The sequence below is a fragment of the Myodes glareolus genome, chromosome 1 (genome assembly GCF_982192425.1).
Source record: "Myodes glareolus chromosome 1, mMyoGla1.1, whole genome shotgun sequence".
NCBI classification, from domain to species: domain Eukaryota; kingdom Metazoa; phylum Chordata; class Mammalia; order Rodentia; family Cricetidae; genus Myodes; species Myodes glareolus.
In genome coordinates this window covers 122952063-122977375 of record NC_142026.1, presented here as the reverse complement: position 1 = coordinate 122977375, position 25313 = coordinate 122952063, and the positions used below count along the sequence as shown (strand labels likewise).

The 25313-nt window shown below is 38.7% G+C and overlaps 1 protein-coding gene across 2 annotated transcripts; it reads left to right on the top strand.

Moving 5' to 3' along the window:
* The first annotated feature begins 4182 nt into the window (after window positions 1-4182).
* Fbxo30 (F-box protein 30) lies at window positions 4183-19099 on the top strand. 2 transcript variants are annotated; one of them, XM_085688529.2, is made up of 3 exons: window positions 4183-4332; window positions 12913-14962; window positions 18070-19099. In XM_085688529.2, the coding sequence occupies exons 2-3, from the start codon at window positions 12929-12931 to the stop codon at window positions 18271-18273; spliced, it is 2238 nt and encodes a 745-aa protein (XP_085544655.1). In that variant the 5' UTR covers window positions 4183-4332; window positions 12913-12928; the 3' UTR covers window positions 18274-19099. The 2 variants fall into 2 exon arrangements, with proteins under 2 accessions (XP_085544655.1, XP_048280977.1); XM_048425020.3 differs by lacking the exon at window positions 4183-4332 and adding an exon at window positions 4504-4564.
* The last annotated feature ends 6214 nt before the right edge of the window (window positions 19100-25313 follow it).

Here is a 25313-nt window from a genome sequence, read left to right as displayed (position 1 = left end):
TATCCCCTAAATCACAAATTCAGCAAAATATCATCAGAATACAAATAACTCTTAGGAAGACTATTTTTCCTGGACAGTGGTGATGCACGCCTTTAATCCCAGCACTTGGGAGGCAAAGGCAGGCAGGCAGATCTCTGTGAGTTCAAAGACAGCCTGGTCTACACAGCAAGTTCCAGGACAGCCAAGGTTACACAGAGAAACCCTATCTCAAAAAAACAAAAACAAAAAAGACCATTGTTAATTCTGTGTGTAGGTGTGTCTGTGCGGTGTGGACTGTGCAGGTAAATGAAGTAACAGAGGAGCCCAGAAAAGGACCTTGAATCCCTAGAATTGGGGGCTAACAGCTGCTTTATATGAGTATTGGGAACTGAACTTGGGTCTTCTGAAAGTGCAGGAAGGGCTCTTAATGGCTAAGCTATCTCTCTGGACCCATAGATGACTTTCAGAGGTAATTACCAATTAACATTAAAAACTGTCTTTCTATTCTACTAATCAGCACCACTGTAAACATGAAGAAGTGCCTTGGTTTTGTTTTGTCTTCTAGGATCTATTTATCTCCACTGTCATCATTGGTGTCTCTCTGATTCCACAATATATATATATATATATATATATCATGTGGGCTTCCCAGAGTGCCAACTTGCTTCATAAAATTGTAAGGAGGAAAAGTCTTTCAAATCAGGGGTGTTGGCCTTTGACATATCCTATTGGTAACACTGCACATTACAATGTACACATTACAGGGCCTAGGAATGTCAAGGTGAAGTTAGAACTTAGAATTTACAACTCTTAGGAGGTCACAGCAGTCTTAGGGTCGGGCATAAGAGGGGACTTTCCAAAGGAACTAAGGGCTAATTAACAAGTCAGCCATTCGGCACAGGAATTACGTTCTAGAGGAAAGTGACACGCCAATGGTTTAAGAACCAGGCTATTCCTAGAAATAAGTACAAACTTCTAGTTTATCATTTTTGACTCACTAAAAAGTCAGCTTTTCTGTGGTGACTGACTCCCTCCCGCCTCCAGCCATGCACACACGGGGTTTTTGAAAATTCAAAAGCATCATACGGCTTTCATGTAATGAGCCGGATTTTCAGGATCAGAAGAAATGGAGCTACTATGTTCTCTGCGGCCATGTGCCACAGAGGGTGACTAGAACGACTTAAAACCATGCTTGTCTGCTGCCAGCAGCTCCCTCTGTGTACACTTGTCACACCATGGCGTTAGCTGGTGGCATCTGTCTTTGCTACCCCTCCAACAGAAAACAGTAGGGCTGAGTTCACTTATGGGCTGTTAAAATTGGTTTCTTCTAGCTTTTTAATGTATATCAGTTTTTTTTTCTGAGTGAAAATTTTATATTCAGAAATTAAATACTACTCTCTACTTAAAACACTGATTGTAAAGTTACAGATAGTTCTAGATGGATGAGAAAAAGGATGACTTTATCATTTCCACCTGAGCCGACCTGGTTACATCCTCACCTCCCACCCCAGACACGGAGTACCACCAAATGCTAGTCACCTGACCTGCAACAGCACTTTGCAGGCTCAGCTTCAGGGTGGGGGAAGGGCAGAATAATTCATTTATTGAGTAAATATACAGTCTGTATGCTAGGCACTGGATCGATCAGTATAATCTCATTAACTCAAAACATGGAGCATTGATATACACGTTTCTTTTTACAATATGGTTTAAAAGGTCTGTGGTACTTATGGACAAAACCCGAGTCTTCTATTTTTCAACATTTCAGGTGGATATAAATTCCTTTGATTACTTATTTAAACCGTGGAGCTATAAAATTTGTTCTTGGGAGGTTTCTTCTAAATTCCCATACAATTTGATGCAATCGTATCTTTCGTGTTTCCAATGAGTTTGTATTGGAGAGATAATTGGAGCTGTCAAATATCAGGTCCTGGTATTAGGAGATTGGAACTGGCTTGTGAAGAAGGGCACTTCCTACCACAGTCCCAGCTGGGGAATTCCCATGGTCTCAAGACTTCACAGCTGCAAATCTGCCCTTGCCTGCTCACACTTGTCTCTGGCCTAGGGAAAGTGATGCTTTCCCTAATTAGCACATGACTTAATCTGTATAGTCTTCTTGGCTGCTTTGGCCACAGGCTGGTGGGCTAGCTGGGCAAGGAAGTCTATTCAAATTTCGATGCTATTAGCCTTGGCAGGGAACAAATGGAAGACCGATTAGTCAGGACCGGTTTGGCTGACTCAGTTTGCCCTGAAAACTTGTACCTCTTACAGTCTAGTCTTGTGTGCAGGCTTTATGACTGCGGTGTTATGAGGTAGGTTCTGTGTATGCATGTGGAGTGCCATTCCTCAGGAACCATCTACCTCACTGAGAAGCGGCCTCCCTCTCCCTGCTGGTCCGCTGCCTCCCCAGTGCCAGAATTAAATCCTCCTTAGTATTTACTTAGCCACTAGACCTGACCTTTTTCACAGGTGCTGGGGAACCTCAGGTTCTCCTGCTGGCTCAGCGAAAACTTTACCAACTTCCCTGTCCCCTAGTTTTTGTTTGTTTGATCATTTTCATCAAACCCCACCATGAGAATGACCTCTAGAAAACTGGCATTTGTACTTTTGTTAAGTTGATGTAACCTGAGAACAGAAGAAGGTTCCTCTTTATACAGAGTGGACAGGTCAACCCTGCTACTGCTTATTCATTCATTTACTTTTTTTTTTATTTTTATTGCTTTAAATTGCCAAAATACCCATTGCTTCCCTGGGTGGTTAAGCCACAGAAAAGGTAGTTTTGCTCAGTTGCAAGTCTAGACCAAATTCTTTGGAGACTACAGAGGACATATTTGAAGAAATGTGATTCCCCCCCTCTTTTTTTTTTTAAGGAAATCTGAGTCTCTGGTTCCCACTTATGGAAGGGCAGAGGTTCGGGGCTTGCATTGACTTCCACTCAGCTGGAGATGGGAGAAAGTGACCTAGTGTCAACTAGGTGATTTAGGAAAGCAGAAAACCCCAACATACAATTAATACAATCATTTAATAATAGGATATTGAAGCTTCAGAGAGCCTTTGGAATCCCTTATTTTTATAAAAGGGGTTGTAATGTAAGTGTGTGTGACTCAATCGTGACCACGTGTAGAGTAGAGGCAAGTTTTCCACCATTTCACCTGTCCACTTCATTTTTCCTACCCTGGCCCCTTTGGTTCTCACACTTTGGGCTGAGGACAAGAGCCTGCCTATAGCCAAATCTAAAGGGAAAAAAAAAGTAAAGAAAGAAAAAGGGCAATACACAACCCAAACGTCCTGAATGTTCCAAAAATCCAACAATAACAACAACAAATGGACCTTTACGGTGTGATTAGTCTAGGTCCCCCCCAGGACTTTGTGTTGTTACTTGAGTGTGCTGGTCATGTGAGCCATCGTTCCCAACAGCTGGGGTACAAATGCTGTCACCAGAAGGAGCAAACGACAGGGTTTTCTCACCTCTGTCCCGCTCCATTCCCTTCACGACGGTTTTGGGATGGGAGTGGGCATTTGGTCTGCAGACGGTGGGCATCGGTGACATCACCGTCCCCCGCCCCGCCGCACAGCCGGGGCCGGCGGTAGTAACCGGGCCGCCTACGGGAACTGTGTGTAGCAGGGTGACCGCGCTTTCGCCCCCAAGGAATTTCCCAGAAGCCGCGCCGCGCCCTCTGGAGGCCGCGTGGGTCGCCCACGGAAGCCGTCCTCCGCGGACTGCCGGACAGCAGAGCCCTACAAGGGGAAACGGGTCACCGAGTCACAGGGCTAGGGCACGTGAGGTGGTGGCCGTTACCACCGACAACCTGGAGCTGACCTAGTTCCTGCGAGTGCGAGCTGCGGGCGGGCGAGCGAGGAGCACGGGTCACGAGCGCTCCTCGGTGCCAGCGTCCTCCACAGTGACACAGGAGCTCTGGGATCCCTTCCCGAAAAGCAAGGTCCGGGAGCCGACCCGGGCTAGGAGCACAGCGGGAGGCGTGCGGGAGCACCGCCGGGAGAGGCGGGGACGCGCCCAAGCAGACGCTCTCCAGCGAGTTCTCTGGGTCCGCCCCCACCAGGTCGCGGCCCCGGCAGAGGACAGCGTGCGCGTCCCCGCGGGCCGTGCGTGCGCGGGCCCGCCTGCCCACTGCCGGGCCGAGGGGGGCGGGGCGCAGCGGGGCGGGGCGCACGAGGAGGGCGGTGGCGGTTGGAGGCCGAGGAGAAAAGGCGGCGGTCCGGCCGGGGCGGAGGCTCAGAGGTGTCGGACGGGCCGGGCTCCGTTCTCGGTTCGGTTGCGGTGACGGTGCGGAGCCGCCGGGCACGACGGCCAGGGCAGCCGGGGCCTGAGCGGCGCTGCGGGCGCGCGGGCCGGTGAGTGTAGCGAGGCCGCGGGAGGTTGGCGCGGGGACGCGGGCGACGGGGCTGCGCCGGGTCAGCGGCTGGGGAGGGCGCGGACCGAGGGGGCGGCGGGCCCGGTGGAGTCGGCGTAGCCCTGGGCCTGTCCTGCTCGGCGGGGACACGGGACCTCGCCCGCTAGTCTGTGTGTGTGGCCCTCTGAGCCGCCCGGCCAATGGCGCCCCGACCCCCGGGAACACAGACCCGGGTGAGGGCTCCTCTCCGTGTGCAGAGGGGAACCCCGGGAAGCCGGGGTCGCCCCCTCTGGCTTGTGGGAAATGAACTGGGGTGGTTTGGGCACAAACGGGTTAAAGGTCTGCGAGGCATCTCCTACTGTCTGCTCGGGATGAGCGAAGTTGGTAACTTTTCCATTCATGGAAGTGAGAGGCGCCCAGGCTTAGCCTTGGCCCTTGTTAAAGGGAAACTTAGGACTCTCCCCCACCAAGTTTCTGGGTCCTGCTTACGGAGTCCCAGATTGGAAACAGGACGTGGAACGCACGGTGGGTGCAGAGTCACCCGGGACTAGATTACATTTTTACCTCGATGGCGGCCCGTGTTTACCTCCCTTTCTTGAGCCCTGTGGTTAAATCCCGGATAAAAGATGCTTGGGAAGGAGTTGACCTTTTCTCCCATGATTGCTTTGTTGACTGTGATCCAAGATGAAGTTATTTATGGGCATTCTGGTATCAGTGAGGGTTAAAAGTTTTAATACGAAGTCTCAGAGAGTTTCTGGATTTTTTTTTTCATTTGCTGTTTGCAAAATTTCAGACATAGTAAGTTACATTAACATGGTTTGCACGTTTTTGTGTCAAAAGTTTTCCAAGACAATCCCATGCTGACTGGCAAAAAGAAAAGAATAACATGAAGGGTTCCTGCTGGGTTTTTCTAAGGCACGCGTTCCCTCTGCTGTTGCGTTGAATCACTCTTCCTTCTGCTTAGTCACTGTTTTTTACTGTAGGAGTTTAGTTGGGGACAACATGGTGTTTTGCTAACTTTTTAGATTGCCAGCTTGTACCTGACACTTAATACAGTGACATAAGCTTTTGTATGTGTGTATGTGATTCTAGAAATAGTTTTATGAGTAGTATATGAAAGTGAAGTTTGCCTATATAGTATTCGTTTAATTTCAGTCCAGTATTTTTGAATCTTTAGATTCATGTTTGGGGTTTCTTGTATATTTTTTAAGTTACAAAATACTTAAATAAAGTACGCTTTCAAAAGTAATATTGTATAAAATAATTGTTAACACTTCCTGCGTGATTGGAAAGGTGCTTTAAGGTCACTCAAACAGGCTTTAGTTGATGTGTTTACTATTTGATATAGCCTGTTTCTAAAGTGCGACTGTTAGCTAATCTTAAATAAGGTTCTAAGACTGGTGTTTATTTTTATATTATTCTTTTTTTTTTATTTATAATTTTTATATAATTTTATTTATATATATATAAAAATATATAATTTTATTTATAATTTTTTTTATATTATTCTTATTTTTATTATTATTCTTATTTGGGGTTATTCTTGCTGGGCATGTTCTTGGAGAATGTCATTGTATTTATACATTATATTTAATGATAAAACTTTTAAGAAGACTGAGTGAAAATCATTAAGTCTCGTATTAACTGTGGTGGATAGGAGAGATTCAAGTTGAAGTAGTAGCTTGTATATTGTGCATGCTAAAAGGAAAGTATTAGACACAAATATACCTCATTTAAAACCTAGGTGTTTTTGTTTTGAATCAAAAAGGTGTCTTTGTTGTAAAGAGTGGTTAAAGTTAGTAGTGGGGTAGAGTAGCTCCTCAGAGCTGCATTTAGTAAGCTTTATAAATTTAAGTAATATTTAAAGATGTGTATAAGTCTGGCTGTAAAGTAAAACATTTGGCGGTAACTATGTCTATATACTATTGAGCACAGACATAACTGTAATCAGCCTTTCAGAAATTCTGGATTGTTTTCAAAGAATCATCGCCTCAAGATCCAAAGCTGAGGCTCGGTAGAAACCCCCTCCCCCTTGCTGTCTTCCACGGAGTCCTGCCATTTGGGTAGACCTATTTTTATCTGTGTATTAATTCAAGTAGGTTCTTTTCTGGGTATTTAATGTTTTCTACCATTTTAATTTCTGATCTAAGTCTATGATTATTTGTTTAGTGGAGAAAATTGTGAATAGTTAGAACTTTTATTTAAAAATCTTTAACCATGACCGGGTTTAAAAATGACAGATGTATGTTTTGATTATAGGACATTAGGAAGGATGGATAAGAACATGAAAATATTCATGTCATTAGTTCATTTTTCTTTAAAGCCAGAAGTAAAGTTTAATAAAATAATTAGAAAATATAACTCATTTATCCATTTGGTTAGTCTCAGTTGTCAACTTGACAAAACCTAGAGTTATCTGAGAGAAAAAGCCTCAGTTGAGGAATTGCCTAGCTCACTCTGTCCTGGGTGGATGCCATGCTGGATTGTCTTTAGTCTTAATTGATGTGGGAGGGCCCAGCCCTATCTATCCCTAGACTGATAGATGGTCCTGGACTATATAAGAAGGCTAGCTGAGCATCAAACAGTGAGCAGGCCAAAAAGCAGCATTCCATCACAGTTTCTGCTTGAGTTCCTACCCTGACACCTGGAAGTGTTAGCTGAAACAATCCTTTTCCACCCTGGAGTTGCTTTTGATTCATGTTTTGTTACCACAGCAGTAAAGTGGAACTAGAACACCTTTGGGTTTGGGAGTATGTGCTATGAGTTGGAAATTTAGTGGTAATCTAACTTTCTAACTTTGATCATGTGTAGGCATCTGCACCACCACCACCACCGTGGATTTAAGTCTTCTATGTTGTTTGTTGTTTTGTTTTTACTGTGTTCAAAACAGAGTCCAAGCGCTTGTATCTGCTAGCTAAGTGCTTTACTGCTGAGCTACCTGGATACCACCTCCACCCTTTAAAAGCACATAGAATGACTGAAGTATAGATTTATCTTCAAAACTAAATGCACCTATTGATTAGTGGGTCATTCAGTGTTTCTATTTACTAGATACTAGTACCTCTGACTATACGAAAGGTAAGGTTTCCTAGAGACACTTGTAACTGGTTGCTAAATTGTTAATTTTGGTAATGGACTTCCTTATAATTAATTAGACAAGATTGGCTCCACATCAGCCTTACATTAGACAGGTTTGCTTAGAAGTCTGTTTCATCTAATACACAAATGTAATACTATGCTAAGCAGTTGGTTAGGCTGCTGCCACTTCATATTTTGAGCTGATTTTCCTTTGTGCCCTGCTCACTTGTACATGTACTGGCAACAACTATTGTCCTTCCTTATTGAACCTGATACTTTTCTCTATATTCAGTTTTCTAAGGTTTTAAAAAGGTAGAAAATTGAAGTTACCTTTTGATTGTCTTTCCTATTATTTTTTCTCTTTTCCTTCACACACACACACACACACACACACACATATATGATACCCAGGACACATTCATACACACACACACACACACACACACACACACACACACACACACACATATATATATATGTGCTACCCAGGACACATTAGCCAGGTGCTTAGGAAGTGTTTGAACACCATTAACTCTGTGTGACTGGTTGAGATATTTTGTTTTAAACTAATTTTGAAATGTTAAATCTGTAAGTTTTTTTATGTCATGGTGTATTTTCATGAAATCAAGAATGGGAATTGATTTTCTTGTATTCTTTCATTTGTATATTTACACAAATGAATCTCAAAGCACGATTTTGAATTCGGGGAACATAAGGATGGTATGAGACAGAGATGGTTTTGGTGTTCTTGGAGATTATGCTTTGCTATAGAACTAGTTATTTTAAAAAGGGATGATTTATTTTCAGTTGTCCCTAGTAATGCCCTAAAGTACAGCCTGTAATAAGCATGCATTTTGTAAGGGCTCCAGGCCTTGCCTTGGGTCCTAGGGGAGGGTCACAAGCTGAAACTGGAGTTGAGACACATGGCTTATCAGGAGGAGAGGTGTGTGTATTTGTGTGTGTGTCTTAGGAACTGCTGGCATTAGAAACAGCCATGAGTTGCATTAAACAACTCTTATTCTTAATGTCTTAAAATAGTGCTAGTTTATGTTTATGTTTATCTCCTTATGTGTTTTAGTGAATTTTGAGCAATTGTTGGGGGTACTGTCTCTGTGCCTTAAATGGCAAGCTCTCATTTCATTGTATGGGAAAATGCCATGTCTTAAAACTATTTTTAAGGATTGCTAGTCAGCCACAGAGTATAAGTTGGCAACCAACTTCTGTTAGAGAAAATGGAAACTATTGTAAAACATTCCATCATTTACAAATAATGTTTAGTCTAATGAAACTTTTCAATAATTCTTTCAAGTGTAGCTTAATAGAAATTGATTTTAACTTGTTTTTTAAAACCTCTTGAGTTTAATAAAGCTCATCTTGAACTTGAAGACATAATTTTAGCAACATGTTTTCTGCTAGGCCTGCTGTGTCATTGTTCAACTGATAAATCAAAGATTGAAGTTTTAAAACCTGTTTCACAGGATTCGTGAGCAATTTGAAATACTCTGTGATGGCTTTTTAAATTTTATAATAATGATCTTGATTAGAAAAAGGATAAATATGGAAGAACTTTAAAGTTTGAAGCCAAATCTCTCTCCCTAGAAAGACTGATGTTATATTTTCTTATTTCTTTGTATATTTAACTATAAAGTAAACTTGATGTAGATTCCTACTTTGTATAGCTATATTGAGAATGGTTAAATTCATACTGTTTCATATGTTCATATTTAAAACATGTGGTCAAAGAAAAGTAATGTGCTTTAGCAATTATAGACCCACAAGAGTGATTAAGTGTTAGAATAAACTACAAGCAAAATTGTGTAATCTTCATTCCTCAAATAACATCTTAAAATTAAATCACCAATTGTTAAAGAGCTATTTTCTTTTTTTTTAAAGAGCTATTTTCTTAACTTTTTAATAAGTAAACATGTCCACTATTCCACATGAAAATTGATAAGATATACATTTAAGTCCCGTCTTGTGACTTAACTAGATAGATGACTTTGGGAAGGTCACTTACTGCTTCTGAACACTATTTTTCTCTGAGTTGCAGGAAACTGACTTGGCATTACAGTAGGTAATACAATTAATATTACCCCCTTTTCTAAGTTTACTTCAAAAAGTAATAAAATACTATAGACGTGTTGCTGAGGCTGCCTTTTTTTTGTAAACATTTTTGTTGAGAAAGGGTAATGTGGAAGAGGCTACTTATTTTGAAACTTGAGAACCTTCTCTTTCTACCTTTGCAAGTTGTTACTGTTTTTGCAGGTTAGTCAGAATTGCACCTTTGAATTGGGTACTATCTTTAAGATGTGCTCTGCCTGATGTGATTATGTGATGGTGTGTGCAACAGCATAACGTGCTCATTGAAGTCCTAAAGGCGGTGGTCACTGTTGAAACAGCTTGTAGTTTTAGGTTTCTCTCTTAGCAACAGTCAAGCTTAACCTCTAGCATGTGAGATAAACTCAGTCTTGTTATTGCAAAATAAGAAAGCTCCAGCTGTTTTCACAATCTAATTCCTCAGCTAGGTTTGTCTTAATTCTTATTAAACATTTTCATTGCTTTAATTATAAATATTTGCCATAGTTAATCTCTCATTTCTTCTCTTGTTCTTTGAGTACAACTAGTTTAAATTTAGAATAAGCTCTTGCCTATAGAATTTGTAAGAAAACAACATTTTTGGAAGTATTCATCTCATGCCGTTATTTTTAAGCACAATTTAAAGCCGATTTGTTGTTGAATGTGTACATTGTTCTCTGGCATTGTTGACCATCACAATATCAACTTGGGACTTTGCTACTCGTAAAGAGGAGCTCTGTTAGTAACAGCTAGGTTTTTGCTGTTCCTGTTGAGGAATGTTAGTCTTCAACCAGAAAAAAGTAACAATTTGTGGAGTGGTTACCCACCTAAATCAATTAGAATTTATGGAGATACATGCTAGAGAGTCAGCAGCCGTCTGCACCCAATGAAGAAAATAGGCTACAAATCTTTTTATTTAGAAATTATACACTGTAGTTTAATTTATTTTGGAAAACACCAAGTTGAATTGCCTCTGCAGTGTACAGGTAGAACTATATAATAGCTGTAGAGGTCTGGAGTTTGGAGCATTTTTAGGCAGCATGTAAATAAGAGTTTTCTGCCTATAGATGGTAAATGAAAGTTGGAAAAACCTAGCACACCCAGGAGGAATAGTGTCATGAAAAATGACATGAAATCCTGAAGAAAATTAGTGTTTAAGGAAAGACCATCCAGAGAGATGGGGGGAACTTGGTTGAGTGTGATAACATGGGGAAGGGAAGGTGAACAGTCCAAGAGGAGTAGTTAGTAATCCTAAAGGTACAGCCAAGGGGATGGGAGCTGGAGGAGGCAAGAAGAAAAGAGCCCTTTAGATCGATGAGGACCTTTATAGTGTAGTCTTAATGTGGGGTAGTAATAGTGAAGACAGATGAGAGGGCTGCTGAATATGTGCATAGGAAACGACACGTTTTGGTTCGTTTTTCTTAAAATTTGACTTGGAAATAAGAATGATAGCAAAAGACAAGTATTATTTAACTTTTCACTGCTAATAGAAACAAATGAAGCAGTTAAAGATTTTAGGGAAAAATGTATTGAATAAGCTTACAGTTAAGTCAGCATATTTTGTTTACACTTTCTCTTATTTTTGGTATAAACTTTGCTTGATGCAATGTTAAAAAAACAATCAGTTTTAAGATGAGAGAGTGCAGGAGAGTAGGCCATGCACCTCCCATGGGCAGCACAATAGAGCCAATTCCCTTGTTGTTAATGTGGTGAGAAGTAGTGAGCATGGAAGAACTGGCCTACTCCTCTGTCAGGTCAGACATGGGCGGAGGAGAGAGTGCCATCCCCACCCCATCAACACCTGAAGCTGGTGGAAGAGCTGGCCCTGCTCTCATCATCAGTTGTAGCACTCAGGAGAGCTACCTCTACTTCTCTCCCGTACAACACAGTGGTGTAGGTGTGAGAGAACCAACCCTGAGGATGTGAAAGTGGGAGAAGTGGCCCTACCCCTTGCTTCTTGCTGCAAGGAGGTGAACTAGCCTGGGCAGTGCAGGAGAGGTCACCCTGGTGGTGAGGACAAGGGAGAGTTGGTGGACTGAGCAACCCTGCAGTTTCCTAGGCCCAGGACCAGGATTATGTGTTGACCTACCCCAACATCCACCCCATCTGTTGTGTCCTGGAAAACAGTGTGGGTGGTTGGGTGAGTTACTCTTGTGGACCCAGGGCTACAAGATCTCCATGACACAGGGCAGCAATGGAATGTCCAGGAAGAGTCTCAGAAACCAGGGACCTTGAACCAGACCAGTTATTCTTTGAATGAGTGCCTGCGTGAAAAAAAAAACAAAAACAAAAACAAAAAACTATGGATGGAGGAGGGGTTTGCTGTGTGACTCACTGTGTCACACTGCAGCTTCCATGATGAGAACCTCCCATCTTCCCATCTCATGGTGGGAGGGCATTTCTTCTCTTAAATTTTATTATCCATGTCGGGGGAAGGAGATGGGTGAGGTTCAGAGATGTGGTGTGGAGCCATAATGTAAAAGACACAAAGGATAAATAGAAAATTAAAAAGAAGATGAGTGTCTATAATCCTTTGTTATTTCATAGATAGTTTCTCCTCCCTTAAAGTTAAAATGACTTTCACTTACTAAAAGACTGAAATCCATAGACTAGCATATTACATTCATGATTGGCCCAGTTCCGTTTAGGCCTCATTTCTCACGACTTTCTTGCATTTCACCATAATCCATTAATATTAGGAAGATTGAACATATTTTGTCAATTCTTTTGCTGTTACTTCAGAAATGAATTTCCCTTTCTTACTAATTTACCCTGCTTCCTTTCTATGCTAATTATCTTCGCTGTGCTTGCATTTTCCTCCGATTGTTTTGACCCACATAATGTGATGAAGTTTTGTAACTCCTTCAAGAGGAGATACTAATTCCCCTATATATTGCTAGAGGGAACACGGTGCCTGGTACCTAGTGACTAGCAAGAGACTCATATTTAGTAAAGTGAATGAGAGCTGGCCATCAGAAGTAATATATATATGCATGTATTCTCAACAACATGATGAGGGGTCTGCAATGAGGCATATCAAAATCAAGTTAATTGAAATTTAAAAGCTAAAATCTATAGTATTCTCTGAAATTTGGGAGTTAAAGGAACACTTTTATTATAATTTATTTAAATTTTGAATATTATATTTGGAAGCCATAATATGCATATTATATATATTGTTACCTAGTATGTAAATGTGAAACTATGACTTTTGAAATACTAGATTGTTACTAAAAGTGTTTAAGCTCCTTTAGGATGTATTAATTATATATCAAATTAACCACTTAAATATTTGTATGTACTTTACATGTTTCATTCTTAAGAATAACATAAACTATATTGGTGATTTGATTTATTATACAGTTTTGAAAGATCAGCCATTTTTTGTCTAATGACTTTGTTTACCTTTTTCTGTTTGAAATACTAGAACTGGACTGGCCATTATGGAAGAAGAGGTGCAGCAGCACTCACACTGTGTGAGCTGTGTCAGTAGACGGTGTATGACCAGACCAGAGCCTGGGATTTCCTGTGACTTGATTGGTTGTCCTTTGGTTTGTGGAGCAGTTTTCCATTCTTGTAAAGCTGATGAGCATCGACTCTTGTGTCCCTTTGAACGAGTACCTTGCTTAAATAGTAACTTCGGATGTCCATTTACCATGGCGCGAAATAAAGTCGCTGAACATCTAGAAATGTGTCCTGCAAGTGTGGTGTGCTGTACAATGGAATGGAACCGATGGCCAGTTAGTTACGCAGACCGGAAATCATATGAAAATCTAAGCAGAGATGTGGATGAAGTGGCACAATTAGACATGGCCTTGGCTCTTCAAGATCAAAGAATGCTTTTGGAATCTCTCAAAGTGGCCACCATGATGTCAAAAGCAACTGATAAAATGTCTGAACCTAGAGAACAAATTTCAGTGAAGTCAAGTGTTCAGGAAATGCCATGTACTAATGGGTTGGTATCTGTTGATGAAGAATCTTATGGTGCACTTTATCAAGCTACTGTAGAAACAACCAGAAGTTTGGCTGCTGCTTTAGATATCCTGAATTCTGCCACAAGAGACATTGGCATACTAAATACAAGTCTTCATGCCACCACAAATGACATAGATGAGAATAACAGAGATAGCGTCCAGGACAGAAACTTAAAAGACCAGGACCACCTTCATGAGGATGAGATAGGAGCAGTAGGTGGAGTTGACCATAATGGCGCAAGTCAGAATGCGCAGTTTGAACAAAATGGTTCAAGTGATTTGCTGTGCGACTTACATACAAGTTCTATTGGTACTTCTACTCTTTGTAATGGCTTTCCTTTGGAAAATACATGTTCACAGGTCAAAGACCAGGATCACAGTTTTCCTGCAGATTCCATAGAAAGAAATATAGAAAATGGAGAATGTGCAGCAGCAGATGGTACTTCAGAACCTTCCAGTTCACTTTTAGTAGCAGCACAACTTAGGGAAATAATTCCTTTCAGTGCTTTGCCGGATAGCACATTTCAACATATCCTCATGCCAGATGAAGATGGTGAGGAGGACTTGTATTGGAAGAAGGTAGACTTAGGGAGCTTGAAGGATCTTGATGAATCGCCCTTCAGTCATGCTCCTTCATTCAAGTTTCTTTCTAATTCATGGTATATACCCAAGGAAGACAAAGCAGTCGATACATCAGATTTAGAAGTTGCAGAAGATCCCATGGACCTCCAAGGAATAGATCTGATTACAGCAGCATTACTGTTTTGTCTGGGAGATTCTCCAGGTGGGAGGGGTATATCAGATAGCCGCATGGTTGATGTTTATCACATTGACTTTGGAACACAGACTTTTTCACTTCCATCTGCAATATTAGCTACAGATACAATGGTTGGAGAAATAGCTTCAGCTTCAGCATGCGATCATGCCAATCCACAGCTTTCAAATCCAAGCCCTTTTCAGACACTTGGGCTGGATTTAGTTTTGGAATGTGTTGCTCGGTACCAGCCTAAGCAGCGTTCAATGTTTACCTTTGTATGTGGACAGTTATTTAGAAGAAAAGAATTTTCTTCCCATTTTAAGAATGTACATGGTGACATTCATGCTGGACTCAATGGGTGGATGGAACAGAGGTGTCCTTTGGCTTACTATGGTTGCACCTATTCTCAGCGTAGATTTTGTCCATCAACACAAGGAGCAAAGATTATACATGATCGCCATTTAAGATCATTTGGAGTTCAGCCATGTGTATCTACAGTATTAGAAGAGCCATCTAGAAACTGTGTGTTGGGATTACGTAGTGACCATCTAAGCAGTCTCCCATTTGAGGTACTGCAACATATTGCAGGCTTTCTTGACGGCTTCAGTTTATGCCAGCTTGCATGTGTATCTAGGCTAATGAGAGATGTGTGTGGCAGTCTACTCCAGTCTCGTGGAATGGTAATATTGCAGTGGGGGAAAAAGAAGTATCCAGAAGGAAATTCATCATGGCAGATAAAGGAAAAGGTTAGTTTAATTTTAATTTATCAATCTCTTTTAACATAAAATAGGCACTTATTAATACATCTAATAACTTTTTGAAAAAGTGACCATAACCTATAATGTACTAAGTCAGTATGATGGCACATTTTAAAAGTGATAATAGAGGACTAAAGTCATTAGAATTCTTAGTCGCAGTCACTAGTGTATCATAGATTTCTTGGCTTTAAAGTCTGTTCTAATACTTGTGTGTCTTCAGATAACAAATTTTCCTTCACTTCCTCACTAACCACTTTGTGTCTGTGTTACTACCTGTCTTCTTCTAGTTTTGTCTGAAACATTGTCACCCAGCTGAGGAACCTAGGAGAGGATTTCCTTTGGCCTTCAATTGTCTCTATTCTTAATAGTGTCTTTTTCAGGATGAGAAATACGTACACACAACACACACATACTTATCTATAGCTGTTACAACAGTTATCCTAGTAATTGACCAACAAACTGCTTAGGTGATGGCCTGAATGGGTGAGTGATGCTGGGTGAGAAGAATGACGAGTTTGTTACTGTGTATGGAGACTCTGGGTTTACTGCAAAGGGGGATGAATATTATTTAGAAAATTGATATGGAAATTTAGGTAGCCTTAAATTTTATTTACACTCTGTTTTTCCTAGTTTCTTCTATTAGAAGCTCTATCCAAGGCAATCACAGTACCTCTGATAGAGACCCATAATTGTACCATCAACCGACTCCCAAATCATGACGTGGGGATTTCTTATTAGTTGTGAATGCTCAGCATAGCTTAGGCTCATTTCTGGCTAGCTCTTTTAACTCAAATTAACCTGTTTCTCTTTATCTACCCTTTGCCTCATGGCTTTTTACCTTCTCTTTCCTTCTGTACATCGTACCTTCACTGCTTCTCTCTCGTGTCTGGCTGACTGGCATCTGCGTGACTGACTGACCCTGGCATGTCCCTCTCTTTATCCCTCGTTTGTTCTCTTCTTCTCATCTCCTCCTACTTATTCTACTTATTCTCTCTGTCTAGCAGCCCAACCTGTACCTCTTCTGCTTAGCTGTTGGCCATTCAGTTTTTTATTAGAGCACTCAGGTGCCCTGGTCAGGCAACATGAAACAAATGCAGCCCATCTTTAACTAAATAACCACACATCTTACATTGTTAAACAAATGCAGCAGAGACAAATTTACACACATCTTACACAATTAAAATATTCCGCAGCATAAACAAATATAACACATCTTTGCATAGTTAAAATGTTCCACAACACATAGTATGAATTTTTACATAAAAACGAACAAACAGTATTTGGCTGCATAGCATTCAGACTTTTGTTAATTTATTCTTGCCCCTTAGGTTTTATCTTTACTCACTGCTCTAGTCTTTTAAAAAGTCTGTGTCTGCTTCTCTGTTTTATTGAGACTTTGACCAAAGAATGAACATATAAATTGTTTTGAATCCCTCCTCCCTCCCGAAAGGGTGTTCTGGTGACATAGAGTTTTTCAGTTAGCTATATATGTGTATTTTTATTTTCTAAATGATCAAGGGCATCTCTGTTCTTTGGAGTAAGATACTGTAATTGTTTTTGTCCTTAGTCACTAGTATTTATATATGAAATGAAATATTTTCTGGTAGTGTAAATTTCTACAGTGACCTAGTCTTGAGGATTAAATTGTAAACCAACAAGCAAACATCTACTGAGCAAGTCTGCTTGATTATCCCATAGCTTCCCCTGGACTTAGGATGTCCAGCTTACTCTGCCCCTCTACCCACTTAATCCCAGGAAGTAGCATCTTTGTTTACTCAGCTGCCCAAACCAAAGCTTTAGGTGTTAGGGTTGACTCTTTTCTATCCCCTTTATTCCCAAATTCTAGTTGATTGGTCCTTTTTCAAACCTCTCAGATTTGCCTCACCATTTTACCTTTGAGTCTTTCTGGATTACTACCACAGCTTTGGGTTCTTCTCCAATATAGTCTCTATATAAAAGTTAGAATTATGTGTTTTAATTATATTTTATATTGTAGTTGATGTAGTGCTTAAAACTTATTTAATATTTATCCATTGCCTCAGGAATAGAGGCCAACCCCTTTATGAAGCCTTCAAACTGTCTTCTAATCTTTCCTTGCCTCTTCAGTCTCCTTCTGTCACTTCATATTCTAGTCACCTTGACTTAGAATACGGATGTTTATTTCTTGTCTTAAAGATTGTGGATATGTCTCCCTGGTGTTCACACTTAAACACCTGCATTGTGTTAGATAGCTTGCATTTTTACATGACATGACATTACATTACATTACTGCCCCCACTTTGAAAACAACGCTAACTTGTCAAATATTTGTTTATATATTTATTTATAGTGGTTCCAGGGGTTGAATTTAGGGGTTCCTGTGTGCTATGCAAATATTCTTACTTAGCTGATTCCCAGTCCCCTTTTTTCTTTTTTACTGTAATGGAGGCCTTCACTGAATTACCCAGGCTGGCCTAGAATTCACTTGGTAGTTCAGGTAGGACTAAAGTTTGTTATCCTCCTGCCTCGTCCCCTGGGTAGCTGGGATTATAGGCCTGGCAGCAATGATAGTTGCTCTTGTTAGCTGAAAAATTGTGTTGTCACAGAGTTTTAAGGCATCTGGCTACTTTGGAAGCCGTTACCCTCTTGAGAAATTGTTAGGAATGCCACCCCCATCCCAGTACTGCTACTTTCTAGAGCATTTACTGCTTACCGTGTGAAGCTGGCTTTCGGTCTTTGTGGCATCCAAGTTGTATAGACTAACCCAACTGCAGCTATGAAAATATTTAGGAAAAAAATGCACTGAAAATGCACTGCACACATATTCCTGTTCATTATTTCCTAGACAATGTAATATTACTAAACAAATTGCATTTGGTATCACGAGTAACCTAGAGATGATTTTAAAAGTTTATAGGAGGAAGTGGATAATGCCACTTTTGACAAACCTGAATAGCAATGGATTTATTCCTTTTTAATTTAATTTTAAGCTGTTTATAACTTGATATTTTATGTTTCTATATCAATAGAAGTACAACAGCTAGAGCAGAGCCAAAAGGGCATTCTGATTTTCTGTCTATTGGACTATTTAAATCTAAAGTAGAATTTTCTTTTAGGTATGGCGATTCAGTACTGCATTTTGTTCTGTTAATGAATGGAAATTTGCTGACATCCTAAGCATGGCTGACCACTTGAAGAACTGCAGTTACAATGTTATAGAGAAACGGGAGGAAGCAGTCCCACTGCCGTGCATGTGTGTGACTCGAGAACTCACTAGAGAAGGACGTTCACTCCGCTCAGTTTTAAAACCCGTGCTTTAAGAACTGTGTTTACTTGCACATACAGGCAGCACCTGGTCTGAGTTCTTTGTAATATGTGACACTGTATTAATGTATTAAAGACTACAACTAGCTAAATTTTTTGTCACTATGTACATACTGTTTTGCTGTGACATATATTTTTATAATGTACTGTTAGTTGGAAAAAATTGCCTTAATATTTGAAATGTGTGAAATTGTTGGAACATTGCTAGACAGGGTAATCTAATCTTTATCTGCATAATTTTTCAAATTACTCATTAATGGTGTGCATATTTAAGTTCTAAAAATTTTTGTTTCTCAAACTGAAAAGAACTTGACCAAAAAATTTATTGTTTATGCTTTCTGTGGGTTGAAGCCCATACTATCAAAAGCAAAACTTTGATTCAAAATTTTTCCTGCATAGATTTTTTTTCACAGAACACATTCAGTTATTTAAACACTGCCAGAAGATTGTTATTAAGTTTTTCTGTTACTTTTCTCATTAGTGATCGTATGTGATCTCCAGTACTTACATAAAGGCACAATAATGATTTCATGCTTTTAAAACAACTCACAGAAATGCTTTCATCCTTTTTCTTACTGCTCTTATGCTAAAAATGATCATATTCAGTTCTTTTTTCATTAAATTACGTATCTGAGGAGTCAAGGCACAATGTATTATATGACAGATTAAAGTAAAAACAAAGCAAGCCTATGAATTTAACTTGAAATTTTTCATGGTGTTTCATATTTTCCTAGGTATCTAATGTTTGAAAAGAAAATATACCTCACTATAAGTTTGAATTTGACATATTGTTTGAATAAAATTAAATATTCAGAATACAAAGGGTTTGACTTTTTGAGGGGCTTTTCAAATGTTCATATAGTGAACTATATGTCTATAAAAATACACTGGTATTGTTTTAAGACATCTAAAAAATTGAAATTTTGTAAGTTAACATCAAACAGAAACCTGTCTTGGTTGATAATCTTGAAACGTTCCCACAATTATACTTCACACACTTCTCTGTCAGAACATAAGAATTGTGTCTTTTTGGGAAAATCAAGTGTGGTCATGAATAGTCAAGAGCCTACAGTTTTCAAATTGATGTATAACAGTTCACTTAATGTGCTTATTTTAAAGAAATGAACATGCAGTGTCAGTATATAGAAGTAGATTCCAGAGGCAGAGGCGTGACTTGTCCAGGTAAAAGCTGGCAATGCTAAGCTGAAATGGGTAGTGATGTTGAAAACTACCTGTGTCTAGTCTTTCTACGGTCTTTCTAGTGCTTTGTGATTACTGGTTTCCATTTCTCAGATAAGATAGTCAGACTGGGGAAGAGGGGTCCTTGGGCATTAAAGATGGATTCTCAGCTCCTCGAGATGTGTTGACAGCATCAAGTTCTTATTAGAGTTGAAAAGTGTGGTGGTAAAACTAGTCACTTGTGTTGCCTCATCTGCCATTTAACATAGGAGAATTCATAATTTCGGTGCTTAAACTTCTTTTTCAACTGTGAGTCTCGATTGCATTAAAAAAATAGTAATAAAAAACTTTAGTTTCTGCCAAAAGGTAAAAATAGGAATATAAAACTATATAAAATAAAAAATTATATTAAAAAGTTGTATAAAAATATAACTTTGCTTTTTAAATTTTTTTCTGAAGAATGTGTCTATTTAGCATTAACCTTTTGTTTTATGTTTTTACTTTTTAAAAATTTATGATTTGTAAAGTTAAATCTAGTTCTACAACTGAGATGATTAACATTTTTTCACCTTTCACTAAATGAAATGGATATTTTAATAACACTATATGTACATGAAAACTATTTTTATCTACTTTTTTATTTTGTTGAAATAAATATTTTTTACAATTTATTCTGGGTGAAAAAAATGATAGCCAGACTAGACATCTATCTCATTTGAGTTAAGCTAATTTAGCTGTTTTCTGAACTTGTTATTGTTGCAGTTAGCTTTAGATATCCAAAAATAGGTACTTAGTAAAACTTGAGTCTTAACAGCTACAGACATGGGCCTGTATGGAAATTTCACATGAAATTCTGGATGGAAAAACTATTACTCGTTCTTCATAGCAGTTAATATTTAATCGCAGTTGATATCACTGCATTTTAGCCTGCAGTGAATTGGAGGCAACTTTGGGAGACACAGGAACTGAAAGCTCAAATATTTGCTTAATGAAACAATTTTAGTACTAATGAAATCCTAAAGAATACAATGACCATGTTTTACAAAAATAGACATGAGCGTGGTAAGTATTGTAACAATATTATAGTCTCATTTAAGAAACTGCTGAGAGCTTAAGTCAAGGCAGAAGTCGAACATTTGGGTTTACAGGGTTATCAAGTGTCATAAAGAGAATTCCTCTCTGGGTCTTTGAATTCGTTACAGGAGTGTTCCAAAGTACTATGAATTACAGCTGAACTTGAAATCACCTAGAGGCTAATCCAAAGCTTTCTAAGTTTTCCTCTAATCATAGGCATTTTTTCCTAAATATATTGAAGATACAGCTTTTAAAAGAAAGTTAAAACTTATTAGATTAGTTACATTTATTAAATCAAGAAAAGACTATCTCTTAAAAATGAGAACTCTGGGAACTTTAAAAATGTATAGTTTGTTATCTTTATCAATACATTATTGTATGTTTAACTTAAAACAAGTAAGTTAACTGTTCTGTATTTTACCAAAGTAAAAACAAGAATTATATCAGAAACCCGAAATCCAAAGAAAAACTAGCATGACTGCCTCTGAGCTAGTAGCTGTCTGGACACTTATGTTAGAGTTTTGAGTTCCAAACTGTATGTAAAGTTTTGCAACAGCGGAACACTTAGGAACAAAGTCAGGAGTGTGCCTGCTCTTCATTTCCTCAGAGTGCTTCTCACTGGCCACATTTTTACCCTCAGACTTTGCTACTATATGATGAGTTTGTACTTTCCAATCTTTCCAGATCGAGATGCTCATTTACTCTCTTTCTGTTTTATTTGACTATTCCTGACTTGTTTTTTAAAGTTCTTATTGCAGATTTAAAATTGGGGCATTCCTGCTGACTTATGACGGAAGGACCGTTTTTCTCTTACATTCTGGAAGACTCTTGAGATTGTTGGTCGGCCCTAAGTCGTAGTCATCAAATTTTCCTGTGGAAGGAAACATCTGTTGGGTCCCAAGTACCTGCAGGAATTACAGTACAAGAGCCCTCGGGCATGCCATCTGCTCGGTGCTTTTAGTCAAGATGTGTTGTGCTTCCTCGTATGAGTCACTGGGTATTGATCTCTTTCAGGTATCTTTGGTCTTTCTCAGTTCATTTGATGAGTTTCTAATGTCCAGTTTTCCCAGGTAACATCTTTTATGTTTTTCCAGTTTTACTTCATTAATACTTAATCCATTTAAAAGATTTTATGTCCCAGATTTTGAACTTTGAGTTCAGTCTGATGACTGAAGCAGTGTGATTTCTTATTAAATTCTCTAAATTTTCTTGTCTCATTGCTTGTTTCTTACTTCATTTCTTAGGTTTTTTTCATTTTTGTTGTTTTCTAAGACAAATTTCAAGTTGTTACTTCTTTATTGAATTACAAATTTTTAAAAAAAAGTAACATCCTTATTTTTTCATTTAAAACACAAGCATTTCTTCTTTGAGTTTGTTTTAAGACTAAATTGAGAAGTCCAATTTCTGCTTCCATTTCCATGTTGTGTGACTCCACTTTTGTTTGTTATAGCTCCTTCTGCATTTGACTAACCTCCTCATGTTTTTTTCTCTTGTAAGTAATTAATAGTGACTTGTCATGTTCTGTTAACACCTTATATGAGTGAACTGCATCTGGATTTCCAACAGTCTTCCAAAAACATATTTCATTTGAAATTTTTCAGTTAACATCAAAATAGTCTCATAATTAAGCAATTCATAATTCTCACAGTTTGATTCAGATCCCCAGGTGTAGGTGTGATGGTCATCCACATTATTTCCATGCTTTATGACCATATTCTTTCCTGAGCTGTTTTCCCCCACTTCCCCCACTCTTCATTTTCTTCCTTCTCAAGGGCAGTTACTAACCAACAATCTTTCCACACCTTTCTGCCTTCTGTTGTGAACTCTGAATGGCTGAGCTTGGGGGCGCAGGGATATTCTGAGTGGTGTGCGGCTGTGCTCCATCATGAATTTCTTTTATGTACCGTCTGCTGTTCTCTTTTCATTGTGCCACCGTATTATTATTTTGTGAAAATATTTTCTTTCTGCTACATATATTCAAATTTCTAAAATGAACTTACATGCTCGTTCATTTGTAAGGAGAAACTTTGACCTGGATAAAATTTTAATACATCTTTGACAGTTTCCAAACACAATCATATTGTTTAATGTAATAGTAACATTCCAAATGTTCTGAGTATTGCTGATTGATGCTTATTATTGATGACTCAGGTTTTACTGGTGAACATGAAGTTTTTAAATTTGTAAAGTTTTTTCAACTTCTTCAACATCTTCAAAGTGGTTTCATCCATCTAGTGTTAGGGGAAAGCGAGTTTCTGACATGACTGTTTGTCTTAAGATACGTAATGGGATTCTCTTAAGCCTGAAAAAGAAATGGTTTTGATATTGGCCTAGTAGGTTGTTGATTTCTGTCTTTGGTAGTTACCAAGATAAAGATGAAGTCTAAGAGTGGAGGGCAGTATCAAAGTTCACTTTCAGTCTCAGCCTCCGTCACCAGAGGTTATACTCTGTCAGTTTTAGGCTGGTTCTGAGACCTCACAGTTTTCTTGAGGGTCAGACGCAACAATCTGTGTTCGGGTATCCAGGTGATCCTGATACACATAAAGAGGCAATTTAATTTTTTTTAACTTTTAAAATTATGTCTTTTTTCCCCTTTTCCTCCCTCCAGCACCTTCCATGTACCTCTCTTCCTTGCTCAAATTAATGGGCTCTTTTTCTTTTAATTGTGTGTTTGTGTGTATTCCTAAATACATAAATATAACATGCTAGCCCATGAATGTTACTTATGTAGCTATTATTTCAGGGCTGACCACTTGGTATTGGATAGCCAATTGGGGCATTTTTCCCTCAGGAAGACTTTCTCCCACTCTCAGTATTCCTTAGTTGACTAGTTTTTTATCTATGATTGAGGCCTCATAATCTTAGTGGAAAGCCTGGGACTTGTCAGCTGTTTCTCTTTTGTTATCCAGGTGAGTGTATAGGTGTGTACATATTTGAAATTTCAAAAGAAGAGCCCTAATTTATTAAAACTGTTTAAATATATGTGTATATGTTAATTTTCTAGTCATGTGATAAAAATACATTGGGTACTATGACTTGCATTTTGGTTAAAAAAAAAACCAGCAGTTTTTTAAAATTTCCCTAGTATCTTACATGATGTTGCTATCTTACATGGTGTTGATTTTAAGGTAAATTACAGTGTAAATTTTAGTTCATTATCAGTAACCTTTAGTCAAGCAGTCTCGTTCTCTTTGGTGATTGCAAAATCTGGTAAATGTCTAAGATTTTTAAAATAAGAAAAGTGTAGAAGTAGAGAAATACTGGATTAAGTCCGATGAAGATATTTAATGGAATTCCTATCAACCCAGTCAGTAAGAAATACTAGGTGTAGATTTCTGATTTATCATGTATAGAATCTGATTTTAGGTCTTTATGCTATTTGCATACATTAGTATTGTATTCTTACCTGTGTTTTCACATTGAATAAAAGAACCTTAGTAATACTGATAGTAGTGGTGTTTTTAACAAAGCTGTGCACATTGAAGGTGTGGGAGTTTATGTTACTATATTGATAAGAGATTTTATTTGTAGAGATTCGACTATTGGATTTTGGTGTAAACAGATTTTGTGTGTGTGTTTCCATCCCCAACTAAAAGACATTGGATTTATGTTTTAAATATTGTGAGGAAAGGCTATTCAAACACTTTACAGTTTGTTTCATTGAGTGACATCCTACATTGGAAGTAGATGTGATTGTTACCTGAAGAATTGTTTTAGTGAAAGCCAGGTGGTGATGGCAGAGGCGTGCTTGTAATCCCAGCGCTGGGCAGGGCGGGGAGGGCGGGTGTAGAGAGGCAGGCTGACCTCTGTGAGTTCAAGGCCAGCCTGATGTACAAGAACAAAGTTCCAGGACAGACACCAAAGGCACACAGAGAAACCCTGTCTGGAAAACAAAACAAACAAGAAATGAATGAGAGCAGTTAGGTCAAATCTCTGAACAAAACATTGTGCATAGAAAGAATTTTTTCAATACTGTGCTTGTCTGATTATCTAATGTGGATGTAAATGACTTTGGTGTGTTGATAACTATGAAGCAGAGTTTTGATTTTGCCTTTAAAACAAACTCAGGACTAGCTCATCCCATTGTGCTTAAAATAAAATGCCAATAAGTTTTGTTAGTATTAATCTAAACTTGGTTTTCAGAAAGAAGAAAAAAAGTTTTGTTTCAGTGAAGCCTAAGTCTAGTGAAATCTAGAAAAAGAAGGCTGGTTCTTTTGAAGACACCTTTTTATGTAACTATTTCTTGTTATTTAGAAGATTGTTTGAAAGATAATAGTTTTCAGCTTCCAGTTTTATGATGAGAATATTGAGGCATCCCGTCTAATAGAAATATTTCCTGACGGGGATCCCTCTTCCACTTCACAGGTGCAGAGAGAAATGGAACATTTAAATAAAGGAAAATTATTGTTATCTGAATATTCACTTCTTATTGTTAGGGAGAAATTTTGTGTAATGTCAAAAGGAAATACACTAATGAAGTGTGGTATGTTAAATTGGAAATTCTTGTCCAACTGAGACATTTTCCTAAAGGTGTGTGGAATTTTGTTGCATCTGCATTTGAAAAAATACATTTACTGCATAAATGTAAATATCTGACATCTAATCTTCGTAATTGATCATCTTGAGGTTTGTTACCTTGGAATATTTCAAAATTTCCTGGTTGTATTGATGTTCTATTTATTAGGTATAGAGTGACTTGACCTTAGTAAACTACAGAGAAGTAAATTGGGGTTACAAACATGATTTGTTAACACATTATAGAAATACGGTAAAATTTGTTGAT

Coding starts and splice junctions, on each gene's coding strand:
- Fbxo30 (XM_085688529.2), top strand. CDS start 12,929: ATGGAAGAAGAGGTGCAGCAGCACTCACACTGTGTGAGCTGTGTCAGT. Junction 14,963..18,069: donor CATGGCAGATAAAGGAAAAG/GTTAGTTTAATT, acceptor ATTTTCTTTTAG/GTATGGCGATTCAGTACTGC.